Source organism: Sciurus vulgaris (genome assembly GCF_902686455.1).
Source record: "Sciurus vulgaris genome assembly, chromosome: 3".
NCBI lineage: Eukaryota > Metazoa > Chordata > Mammalia > Rodentia > Sciuridae > Sciurus > Sciurus vulgaris.
In genome coordinates this window covers 74,705,561-74,719,147 of record NC_136463.1, presented here as the reverse complement: position 1 = coordinate 74,719,147, position 13,587 = coordinate 74,705,561, and the positions used below count along the sequence as shown (strand labels likewise).

The 13,587-nt window shown below is 38.7% G+C and overlaps 1 protein-coding gene across 1 annotated transcript; it reads right to left on the bottom strand.

The window, feature by feature from the left end:
- Positions 1 to 10,538: 10,538 nt before the first annotated feature.
- On the bottom strand, positions 10,539 to 11,189 carry LOC306656402 (protein CFAP20DC-like; the record flags this gene model as incomplete). Its single annotated transcript, XM_079131533.1, has 2 exons — positions 10,539 to 10,920; positions 10,996 to 11,189. The coding sequence occupies 2 exons, from the start codon at positions 11,187 to 11,189 to the stop codon at positions 10,539 to 10,541; spliced, it is 576 nt and encodes a 191-aa protein (XP_078987659.1).
- Between the last annotated feature and the right edge of the window lie 2,398 nt (positions 11,190 to 13,587).

Here is a 13,587-nt window from a genome sequence, read left to right as displayed (position 1 = left end):
GATGATCTAAGCACATTTCAGGTCCGACAATCTCTGACTGTTTAACTATAAATTAAATGCACCATGCTTCTTTTATTATAGACACTCTGAAATATTAAAGAAGGTTAATAATTAAGGCTAATCTTGAACCAGTTCAAAGCTCCAGCACTAATGATTTGAGCAGCTTGACTATTTCCGAGACTTCCATATCATGCAAAAATGCCCCTCTCTGTCAATGCTACTGTCACCCCTAAGTAAGTGGACTCTAAAAAGACATTACAAGCTACATCACTTTCATACATCTTTAGTGACAATTCCAGAAACTGAAATAAGTCTGCTCCACTGTCTTCATTCTTCTAAGCTAAGGTAAACAGTCAATTTGAAGTAGGTGGGTCTTTTGCTTTTAATGGACATGAATAAGTATGTCATCCATACACACACACCAGAAACTTAGCAACGTGGCATTTAAATATTTCACTGTCTGGGTAAATTCATTTGATGCCTGATTCCCAGCTTGAATTAAGAATTTATTGTTCATCTTTTTCCAAGACCCATTTTAAATCTAGGCATTTGTCAACATGTTCAAAGAATGACGCCAGATCCCCAGAAATTTAGATCTAAGGCCCCAGCCGATCAAAAGTGACCTACAAGCATCATAAAATTTAGAAGCTAAATGGGGCTGCACATTGATTATCTGTAAGACCAACAGAGAGGTACTTCATGGAATATTAACGGCCAGAAGGGACATTTGGTGCTATCACCAAGAGCAAGATTCCAAACTAAAAACAGTCCATGGCTAAATGAACACTCTTGAAAGACCACAAAAATATTGTATGAAAAGATATGCATTCATATTGACACGTGAGGATTGTATAATCATGTGTCCTGGTGAAACACTCCACTGGTGTATACTCAGGATGGGAGCGTACCTTTCCTTCAGTGGGAAACTAGATTAGTTGGTCCCTGAGCAAATGGTGTTGATACTTAGGAGAAACCATGAGGCTCAAAGATGATTAGAGAAGATATATGCTCTTTGCACAAGGAATAGCACTGACAGAATCCAAACATTATTTTTTGTCCTATGTTTAACTTGAATTTTCTTGAAATGCTCCCATTTCTTTACTTCCTGGACACCCTTTTCACATGTTGGATGTGCTCTTCCTCCTATCTGTTCAACCTGTCCCTCTCAATTGCCTTCCTCATCTCATATTCTTTCCCATTACCTGTCTCCAGCATGTTCCTGTCTACCCTCTCCATGGACCATTGTATTCCAGCCCAAAACACTCATATCACTCAGTGGTTCTTACCTTTTGTGGGGGTCCTTTGAAAATCAGATGAAAGCCATGAGTCTTCTATTTAAAAATACAAATGCACCTGCACACACACACACGGACACACACACACACACACGGACACACACACACACACACACACACACACATTTTGCATTTTGTCCAGGAGAGGCACCAACTCTGAACTAAGAATCCTCCCACTGCCTACTGCCAGTAACCTCCCCAGGTCTCCCACTGTTCACCCTGATTCCTCCTCTGGACTCTCTGGTTGCCTACAAGTCAGTGTAAAGACAATGAGGACATTGTTCTCTATTGAACCCCAGGCAGCTACACTTTAAGAACCCAAAGAACATTTACAAAGTGGTGAAAAAGGAATTTTAACTTGTAAGAGTGCATAAAATATTTTATAAATACAGAGAAAAGCTTGCAAAAGTAAATGTGAAATATGACCTTAACAGTAGAAGAATGTGCTTAGGGAAAACAAACAAAAATTAAAAAGGAAGGAGACACATCAAAATTTACCAGTAGGATATTTCAGGGGGTGTAATTATAGATTTTTTAATTTTATCCTTTAGATTTGACTTTATTTCACAATTTTTGCTTCATGTTTTTTTTTTAAAGAAGCAGATGTAACAGTATATGCTGGTCATTTTTTTTTTTTACTATCATGACATATTTTAAAGAATGAAAGTATAAATCCTGTGTGTCCCCATTTGCTTCCATCTCCCCTCCCCTCTCCCCCATGGAGCAAATTCTGATATTCCAAAGTCTGGGTTCTATGAAAGAAATGTAAAAGTTGTCAGAATCAAAATGGAGTCACTTTTGTCAACCCTAATAACAGTAAGGCAACAAAAAGGTAAATAAGCTGGGAGTTTATGAAGAAAAGGTTCTTAGGCATACATGACTGACCAATAATAACTATCATAGAAGACTCTGCTAGAACCACATGTTTGCACAGAGGCCACCACAACCTTATATGAGGAGTGCCTCTACAGGAATTTGCCCGGCAACCACCTATTCAACCCTGGACTGAGTCACTCTTGTAATCAATCATTGTGGTCAAGGAATCATTGTGTCAAAATATCTAATGTAATCCTCCTCATTTTTGTCTTTAAAAATATTCCCTTTCCCAACTCTTTGAATAACTCCACAGCTCACATGACATGCTTAGTTCCATTGTAATGATCTGTTATTCCCACTGCAATGCTATTCCCAAAGAAATGTTATTTTACTTTAGAGAATCAATCTGCCCCCATCCTCTGCTATTATATTTAGGTTTACCTTTCTTTTTCCTTAAAGAACATAAAATGCTTTTACATTTAGGAGTCCCAAACTGAAGTTTCCATGTACCCTGGAGTTGACCTCCACCCTGCCTTCTTCAGGGAACTCAGGCCCATTAAACCAGGTGGTTAAGCTGAAGTAGAACAGGGAGGTAGAAAGGAAGAAGATGCTCATTTGAAAAGGGTACAGGGAAGAGGCCCCTAGGAGCTTGGCGGTTTCCACAAAAAGCATAGACTCATGCTTCATTCAGCTGCGTTATCCCCAGAGTCAAGACCCTGAGAAAGGCAACTGGAAGCAAGAGTGGAAAGATGTTGACCATGAGACCCACAACTAGAGAATCCAAAAGCCCTGGAGGTGGAGCCCAAGGGCAGTTTGAGCTGTGGTAGATTTGTTGTGGGAGGCTTGTTGTGGAGAGATTTTTTTGTTGAAGAGAGTTGACTTGTCTGACCCCAGCAAGTTTGAAGTGACCAGAGGAGCTCCTACACAGAAGAAGGAAACTTTAATCATGACCAATGGGAAACGTGTTATCATGTGGTTCAATTTACAGAAATAAAACAAGATGATGATTTCCTTACTTGAAGCCTGTGTGGAAAGGGGAACACCTTTTGGTATATTTGAGTGGTGATTATTTTCTGATGCAGTCTGTTGAAATTAACCTTTGGTTTCTTAGCTGAAAAATAATTAAGGCTGAAAGGCACATTTGAAAGAAGCCAGTCCAATTGTCTTCGAACTGGGCTCTTCAGAGTTTCTTTAAGCCTACTGCACAAAAAGAGAAGGGCAGAGGGCAGGGCTGTCCACACCCTGGGTTCCCCTCACCCAAACAGAGCCATTCTGCCTTCACATTTATTTAATACAGTTCCCTTTTACCTCCCATTCACAACAAAACCATATGGCTCTCAAATATAGGGAAAACTCCAACCTCCCACTTCAGTGAGGCCCAGGGAAGTTATTCATTGTTCTGGGGAAATAAACAAGAGCCTGGGCTAGAGAGTTCAGACTCCTGCTCAATCTAGGACTCACTTGACCTTTCTCATAAAGATATAAAAATTGTGTATCTGTGCAAGGGAAATCACTCTGCCACTTCCACGATTCTATTGGTCTAAGCCCTCTTAATCTCTCCAAGTTCAGGAACAAGAGCAGAAAATCTCTAGCAAAAAGAACAGCAGTTTAAAGCAAAGTTCTATTATTTGTGACAAGTGAGCAGAAAAACAACCTGGCCAGTGTACAAATACCTAGCCATAAGAACCATCGTTTTCATGCACATTATCAACAGCAAGCTTTTCTAGTGACACAAGATGGGGCCTAGTGCCCTGCCTGCCTACAATGGCAGATCCACTGACTGGCTTGTTCAATCTTCACTGCTATCCTCTTCTAGCTTATCAAGACTGGAAAACTAAAATCAGCACCACAAAGACACCCTAGTAGGGAGGGCTCCAGATGTGGTTTAAGTTCCCCTAAGCAGACACACTACTACAGACTTTTGTCTACCTGAATCTCTCTGAGGGCAGGGGCAAAGCATAAGGCATCCATTGACTGGGGTACCCGATCCCCCTGCTACAGTGGCACCTTGTCCTAGGAAACTGATCTGGATTCTTCTTCTTCTGCCTTCACAACTATTCTTTAAGGGCCTAATTCCCTATATCCAAACCGTTTCTGTTTAAACCACGTAGGTGGATTCCGTTGTCTGTAATTTAACCCATATTGAACTGCGTCATCTTGGCCAATCTGCTAAGTGAGAAAAAAAAATGGTATTCATTTTAATTTGATTATTATCCACCCCATTAGTAATGCTTATTCTCCTATTGTCTCTTCCATTAGCTTTTAGGTTTAATCTTCACATTTAGATCTTTAATGCAAGTGAATTCTCCATTTATATATGGGTTAAGGTAAGTAGCAAATTTTCCCAAAATCATCTACTTGTATCTTGCATCAGATATCATATAGGCATGAATTTGTCCCAGAGCCATTTCTACTCTGTTCCTTTGACCCATTACCTGCTTGGCATCAGTAGAATGCTGTTTTATTATAGTAATATTGCGATACTTCTCCCTATGTGGTAGGGCAAATCTCCCTCCCTGCTTTTCTTTCTAATAATCATCTAAATTATTATAAACATTTATTCTGTTCTATAAATTTAAGAATAATTCCAATGAAATCCTCAGAATGTCATACTAGAATTTGTATTGGAATTGTGTTAAGTTTACAAAATAATGGAATATGAACATCTTTGGAAGTTAACTTAAATCATATTTACTTAGTTTTTTTTTTGTCTCTTAATTAAACTTTACATTGTTCTCTATTGGTATTTTGTATTAAACTCTGTCAGTTCCTAAATACTGTATAGTCTTTATAACTATTATGGATAGATTATTTTCTGTTATATTTGTGGGTAGTTATTGATGTTGTACATAAATACTATAGATTTTTGTAAATTAACCTTTGTATCTAGCAACCCCAATGAACATTCTTATTAGATTTAATTAGTTCCTGTTGATTCTTTTGTGTTCTCTACATTTTAAAAAGCAATCTATAGGGTCAAATAAATCCATATGACTTCTTTCTTTTTCTTGTCTGATAGTACTTCTCAGAACATTTAATATCATGTAAAATCTGGCATCAAGAGAGAACATCCTTAATTTTTGCTTAATTCTAAATTCATCTAACGTATCTATACTAAGTATAATATTTACTATAGGTTTTGGTTTATGAACTCCATCAAGTGAAAGAAATCCCTTTCTAATTCTCCTTTGCTAAAATGTTTTCTATTGTTATATGGTTGAAGAACCATTGTTGTGGCTAAATTGAAAGCAGAAAGATATTATCAAATGTTGGAAAGGATGTGGCACAAGAGTCGTGCAGTGGGGAGTGTGAAGTGGCACAAACATTATAATAGGCATGGTCAGTTCTTGTATCAGTCTACCCTAGCAGCTATAACAAAATACCACAGATTGGGTGATTCAAATCACAAACATTTTTTGCTCATAGTTCTGGGGGCTAGAAGTCTAAGACCAACTCACTAGCAGATTTTCTGTCTGGTGAGAGCCTGTTTGCAGGTTCACAGAAGGCAGTCTTTTTGCTGTGTCTTCATGTGGCAGAGACTTTACTTGGGTTCATTCTCTTGTCTGTCCTGCTTCCCTCATTACCTGATCCACTTCCCTGGATAGCACATTCTTAGTAAGTCACTTGTACATGAATATTTGTCTCAAGGTCTGTTTCTGACCCTTATGTCTAACTTAAGTTTCTTTAAGAGACTAATAGTATCTCTAAAAGCTGGATATACACCTGCCTTCTGATCACAGTTCCACTCTTAGCTACCTGCATACAACAGAAATGCATACATAAGTTTATCAAAAATATGCACAAAAATTTTCACAACAGCATTAATTTAAACAGCACTGAACTGAAAATATCCCACATGTTCATCAAATTATCTAAATGAAAAAGTAAAATATCATATTCACATAATGGAACTCTACACAGCAGCCATAACAGAAAATAAACTATAACTGCACTCTATGATGTGAATGACTGATGAATCTAATGTTGAGAGGATGAAATCAGATATAGGGGCTTAAACTCCCCCTCCATTTATATCAAATTCAACTAGAATAATCTACAAATCCAACTTTCTTTCACATGGCTACTCAGTTGTCCCAGTACCATTTTTTGAATTTGAAACCTTTACTCTGTTGATCTGAAGTCAGAATAGTGGCTGTATTCCTTGGGGAGGGGTGATTTATGACTGGCAAGAGGTCGGGTGTGACATTTAGTGTTGCTAGTATTGGGTATTTGGATGTTTCCAGTTCATAAAAAATTGAATCGTATACTTAAAATTTGAATACATTTCTGTAAGTACATTCATTATTCATCAATATATTTTTATAAGAATATAATGAAGTGTTGAACTTTATCAAATTTTTCTGCATAAATGATATAAATGGTATCATGGAGAGATATTGTTTTCCAGTGGACCATCCTCACACTGTTGGGATAAAACTTCCTTTAGTAAATCAAAAGAATTTTTAATGCTTGTTGGATTTGGTTATGATTTTTTTCTCTATTCTAAAAGGCAAAATGAGCCTACAATTTTCTCGTAGAAACAGAGAATACGTAAGTTACTAGAGGGCAGGTAGAGGAGGGGGAGAATGAGGTGGATAGCGTGGTGGTTACAGAGTTTCTCTAACCATTAAGCAATGAAACCCTGTGATGATTTCTCCACATATAGACCCATATATGTTACATGGTTTTGGGACTGTGGTTAAATTTTGAAGTGGGCCATTTTCTGGAACAAATGGAATAAGGTAAGAAGCATTACCACACTGGTATTTATTAGTGGAACTCACATACTATTTGGATTTGGGGTCCTGTTATGAGAAGGGGGAAGATTTGACTATTCTATTTATTGAATGTTGGAGTATTAAAGGCTTTTTTATTTCTTCTTCCTTCCATTGTTAACATTTTATAATTTTCAAAAATATATCCATTTTATCAGTGTTCAATTAATAAAAGTGTCTTCTTGTAATTTCACAGCATTGTTTTTCTCCTGTTTAAAAGTCTTATACATCTGAAATTTATTTTGAGGTAAGGTGGATTATGGTTCTAGCTTTATTTTTTTTTTCCATGTGGCTACCCAATTGTCCCTGGATCACTTATTGAATAATACATCTTTTCCTCAGGGAAGCTGATTGATGTCAGAGGGAGAGCTGTGAGCGGCAGCTCCATTGTTCACTGGAAACATCAATGGAGTAAGAGGTGCTGAAACAGATAGGGAAGATGTGAGCCCCCTTACTATTTCCTCCACTGAGAAGAAAGAACAAAAGAAGAAAGAAATATCCAGATAAGCATGCCCAGACAGACCCCCTGCAAGCCTGTCTCCTGATAGAGGGGACCCACAGGGAAACTAGTCACTTAGAATCAATCACGCAGCAGGGAGCTCAACAGAGGCATATATTGTGGTACTTAGGATTTGGGGTTGTTAGAACAACAGAGCCGGTACCCCTCGGTTTTCTTCCTCTGTATTTTATTCTGCAATGTCACAACAAATGAGCAGATGATTTTCCCAAAGTCAGAAAGCTCCTGTAACTTATTTTTCGTGGACTCTGTATTACTGCTATAATTGGGAAAATCCCCAAGGCTCCAGATAGGATGATGTTTGGCTTCGGCAGCAGCAGAGAAGTAACATGTCCCAGGGGAGGGGAGGTGGTGATGGTAGTGGTGGGTCCCTGACAGGAGCCTCAGTTACGTCTTCCTCCAGCCTGGGCAGAATGGAACATACGCTGGAACCTACACGACACAAATCCAAACCACGAGTACCTGAAATGCATTTAGAATATTCATAGCAAGAAATGGAGGAATGGCAGGGAAGATATTTTAAACTCTTCAAAGGACTGTCCCCATTCTTTCTGTCCCTCACCTGCCCCCCCCCACCCAGTGTATATTTCCACTAGGAAACATTTAGTTAGAAAATCTATTCCCCCAGTGTGCAAAAAAAGAAAAGGGGAAAAAATAAATCTTTAACAAAGGAATAAATATTCTTCCCTGTCTGGATTGGGCCACATAAGCTTCTTGATGACTCTTGAACCAATAAAGGTCAACAAGGAATCCCATGCACTGATTGGCTTACATCTTGCTTCCTGGGTCGATCACAGTAGGGGAGCTGGGACTGTTGTGATTGGACTACTCTTACCAGAGTCCAGCCCTTCCTGAATCAAGCTGGGCACGTACTAAGAAGAAGGAACAAATGATGGAGAACATGCTGGGGAAGCCACCAAGAGTCTTCGTGGCAGAACTTTATTAACAATGGTAAAATATACACGTTAATATGTATTTAACCATATGTATTTAATATGTATTTACAATTCCATGGCATTAATTATATGCTTTATGTGTGCAAACATTACCACTGTGTATTTTCCAGACAGAAACACCTCAGACAGAAACTCTATAACCATTAAGCAGTAACACCTCATTTCCCCTCTTCCACTCTGCACTCTGGTAACTTATCTACTTACCGTTTCTATGAATTTGCTTATATGTAACATATCATTTGTCCTTTTGTATCTGGTTTATTCACTTAGCATATTCATTCATGTTATAGCATGTATCAGCATTATTTGTTCCTCTTTACAGCTGAATAATATTCCACTATATGTATATAATACTTTTTTCTTTGGTAACAATGTTACAATAATCACTTCTATGAAAGTATCTGTCTGAGTCTGTTTCAATTCTTTAGGTACAAGTTTAATAGAACTGCTGAGTTGCAGGGTAGTTGCATGTTTAGCATTTTGAGAATCCAGAAAACTATTTTACACGGAAGCATCACCATTTTACATTCTCACCAGCCACAGAGGTTCCAATTTCTCCACATATTTATCAACACTTACTTTTCCTTTTCTTTTTTTTTTTTAATCATAGCCATCCTAGTGGATGTTGAGTGGTACCTCCTTGTATTCTGAAGTGTATTTCTCTAGTGACCAATGATAAGCATCTTTTCACATGTGTGTTGACCATTTTTATATCTCTTTTGGAGAAATGTTTATCCTTTACCCATTTTTCCTTATTGTTCTCCCAAAAACTAGGGTCATTAATTATCTTGTTGAATTTTCAGAGTTCTGAAACAGAGCTCTGGAGAGTAAACCCTAACAAAAAATAATGTCTCCTTTGACTAACACTTTATTCAGCCTTCTACCTTTCTGACTAGGCCTGACCTTGGGCTTCCCTTGCTGCCTTTGTGGAATATAGTTTTGAGACTGTTAAAGACCACCACAGGGACAAAGAGCAAACCCACTCCTGGGCCTTAACTCACGACCTGACAGTCATTAAAAGATAATACAAGTTTGTTTGTTTGTCTGCTGCCTTAACTTATAGCTTATTAGGTACTAAAAGCTTAATATGTGTCTTAACCATCCCCCTTAAATACCTTACCAGCTTCAGAGATCAGGTACATCATTAGGGTCACGATGTTCTTGCCATGATGCTCCAGGACAAACAACAGAAAGGCCAGCACTGTGAAGAAACCATCAAAATGGCAAAATCCCAAGGTCCTTGACTCGCTTCTTTCTATTATGTGTTCCTTTCCATTTCCCACCAAGGTATTACCCTAACAGCTACAGCAACTCATCCATGCCACCAGGCAGAGATGCTTATGTAGAAAGCAACTTCAAAATGAAAAACTGACATTTGGCCCCAGGATGACCCACTGGCCATGCCTTCCTCAGAGTTGAAGTGCACTCTAGGGAAAGAAAAGCACAACTTCAAAATGTGCCTAGAGTCAATTAGCATCCAAAACCCTAGCTCCTCCTTTGCAAACAGCACTTTCACACAACTAAAATTGACTTTCTCCTTTTGATCAGAAAGCCAGCCTGACACCTGGTCAGTGTTGTCTCCCCTCTCTTAGGAGAAGTCCTAATAAAAAGCCTTGCCTGTATATTCTCTCACCTGACTCCATTTGTTTCTACTTGTCACCAAATCAAAATTCCCATGTCTGACATCATTTTGCCAAAAAAAAAGAAAAGAAAAATCTTACTAAGTCAGTTTAGCCACAAGCCCCTTACCAAGCATGTTTCCCTTTAGTCATTTTTCATTCACTGACATCCCCCTGCACTCTGCTCCTTGGTCATAAATCTCCATTTGTCCTTCCTGGCTTCAGAGTTGAGTCCAGTCTACCTCCCCTACTACGACATTCCACAGTGGTCCCTAGAACTGTCACCATGGCACCCTTGAATAAATAAAGTCTGTTTTCTCCATTCTGTAATTTCACCTTCTTTCTTTTTTTTTTTTTTTTTTTTTTTTTTTTTTTTGTGTGTGTGTGTGTGTGTGTGTGTGTGATATTCAGCTTTAGTAACATTTTGGTCCAGAATAAAGAAATCAAGAATCAATGATTGTGAGCAAATTCACTTCAGCAGACATAAAATCAAACAGCTACCATGCATCCATACTATTCCAAAGGCATGGCATGTTTTAAATTGCATACATCAGAGGATTTTAAAGTCTTGATAGCAAAACATACCCATCTTTATCAGCAGTGTCTTGAGGCTTTGATTTTAAGGTGAAGATTTTCTGTAGCTTACAGTTAGCTGAGACAATAATTCCATCCAGTGACTGGAAAACTGCCCCCTTGAATATTTCACTGGTGAATGCTACCAAGTCAATGCACAGATTGCACCAAATTTTGCACTTGATCATGAAGAGTGAGATTTTTGCATGAAGTGGGGTTGAGGATAGTTCCTTAAGGACAGTTGATAAATACAATCTTCTTTTGATGTTTTCTAAATCAGTAATTAGCAATTCAGTGGAGAAGTCTTGTCCCAGGGGTATGTAAATCTGAAGTACAAGAAACCCCTGGATCAGTCCAACCTGGAAAATTCTCTAGGAATCGGACTCTACCATATTGATAGTAGTGAGCCAGTGAGGCAGCAAGAGTTCTGATGGATTTGCTTATTTCTCCTTTGGTAACTGAATTTTATTTGTTTGGCTGCTGCCTTCCAGGACAAACACAAAACTTTTAACTTCTTTATCAAACTCTTTCCAAATCACAGATGGACTACCATGAATCTTCCATTTTGCACCAGGATTTTTTCCCTGAGCACTAAAGATTTCCACAAATGCACCTCCCTGGTACTCATTTTTGAACATTCCCGCAGGGGGACCGCTTGGGGGATTGGGGGGCAGAGTTCAGGGCTTCGGCGAGTGGCTTGACCCTGTAGGCTGGAAATCCGCGGGCGGGAACCCAGAGATCGATGCGGGGCGAAGCGCTTGGTGCCTGGCTGGGAGCAGTAGGTCAGGCTCTTCTCAGCGCCTTGGGCCCCGGGTCAGCTGCACCTCCAGGCGCCGACCCGCACCATCCCGGCGCCGGCCTCCTCTCAGGTGCCCTGAACTAGTGAGGGCGCAGCTGCTTGGGCGGGCTCGGGGTTGTCCCTAGGGAGTGATTGTGTGCTTAACCCACGAGACCGCCCCCGCCGAACCGCCGAGCCTCCGCTGCCTACCACCGCCCGCCGGCCTAGGCTAGGCGGCGCGCTGCCTCCCCGCCCCCGAGTCCTGTAATTTCACTTTCTTGATGATGTCCTTTGCTGAATTCGTTTTTTTGGTTTTTTGTTTTGTTTTGTTTTGTTTATCTACTTTATCATTCATTATCTTCTGTTACTCATGCTTTGGCATGTCTAAGAATTTCCGCGCCAATGACAAGGCCATGAAGGATTTACTCCTGTTTTCTTTTAAGGGCACTACTTCTTAAATTTCAGTTCTTAATTCATTTTCAGTTAATTTTTATTTATGCTGTGAGGTAGGAGTCCCATTTTATTCTTTCACATGTTGAAATCCAAGTATCCCAAACACCGTTTGTTGAATAGATTATTCTTTTCCACTTGAAGGGAATTGTCATTCTTGTCAAAACTCAAGTGCCTAGAGATGTGCTAGTGTATTTCTCAACTCTAAATTCTGTTCCAGTCATCTATATGTCTATCCTTATGCCAGTGCCTCAGTTTTTATATTGCTGTAGCTTTTTATTCAGTTTTAAAAATTGGAAAATGTGAGACTTTTTTAATTTTGTGCTTCTTTTTCAAGCTTGTTTTGGCCATTCAGGACCCCATGCAATTTCATAGGAATTTGAGGATTAGCTTTTTCATCCCATAATAACAATAACACTGTTGGAGTTTTGATTAGGATTTTATTGAGTTTGTAGGTGGTTTTCAATAGTATTGACATGTTTTCCTATCCATGAACGTAGAATGTCTATTTCTTTAGCCTTAATTATTTTATCAGTGTTTTGTAGTTTTGTTGTACAAGTCTTTACTTTATTAGTTAAATTTGTTCCTAGATCTTTTGTTCTTTTAGGTGATACCTTTTTGAATCATTCATTGCTGGTATGCAGAAACACAAGCGATTTTTGTGTGTTAATATTGTAACTGTGAATTTGCTTAATTCATTCTTCAGGGTTTTCAACATACATGATTGCTTCACCTGTGAATAGGGATACTTGTACTCCTTACTTCCCAGTTTGGATGCCTCATTTCTTTTTCTTGTCTAATTACAGAGCTATAGTGCTCAGTACACAGTCGAACAGCCGTGGTAAAAGGAGGCAACTGCTTTCAAACTGTGGTTTGAATGTATCTCCCAAACTTCACATGTTGAAAACTTAATCCCCAGAGTTACTTGTTAGTATTGTTTGGGGCCTTTGGGAAGTAATTTGGATTAAATGAGATTATGCAGGTGAAATCTCCATGAATGCCTTAGAGGTTTTATAAGAAAAGGAAGCAAGATCCCAGCTAGCAAGTTTGCTCTGTCACTCTGTGATGTCCTGGGACTCTACAGAGAGTCCCCACCAGCAAGGACCGCATCAGAAGCAGTTGCCCAATCTTGGGCTTCCCGCCTTCAGAACAACGAATCAGAATCAAATTAAACTTTATTCTTTATAAATGGCCTAGTGTGAGGTACGCAGCATCCTGTCTTGTTCCTGATCTTATCGAAAAGTTTTGTATTTCACCAGTGAGCATGATGTTAGCAGTAATGTTAGCATAAAGATCATTTATCACATTGAGAAATTTTTCTTCTTTCTATTTTCTAAGTGATTTTATAATGAAAGGATGTTTTGTCAAATGCATTTTCTGTATTAATTGAGATGGTCATGTAGTTGGATTCTTTTTACCTTTGGGGTGTAAGTGTGATATAGTAAGCATTTTTTTTTTTTTTTTCTTACATGAACCACCCTTGCTTTCCTGGGGTAAATTCCACTTGGTCATGGTGTTTGAAGCAGTAATCTAACTTTATACTTCATGCTGTTCAGTTCACTTTGTTAATGTTTTATTAATGATTCTCACCTACATTTAAAAGGCATACTGCTCTATAACATTCTTTTCTTATAATGAGTTTATCTAACTTGAATCCAGGATAATGTTGTATTCATATAACAAAGGAGAGTTACTTCCTCTTTAATGCTTTGGAAACATTTGAAAATGATTGATGTTGATTCTTAAAAGTTTGTCAGAACTCACAGTGAAGTTAACAGGTGCTAGGATTTCTTAAGAGATTAGAAAAC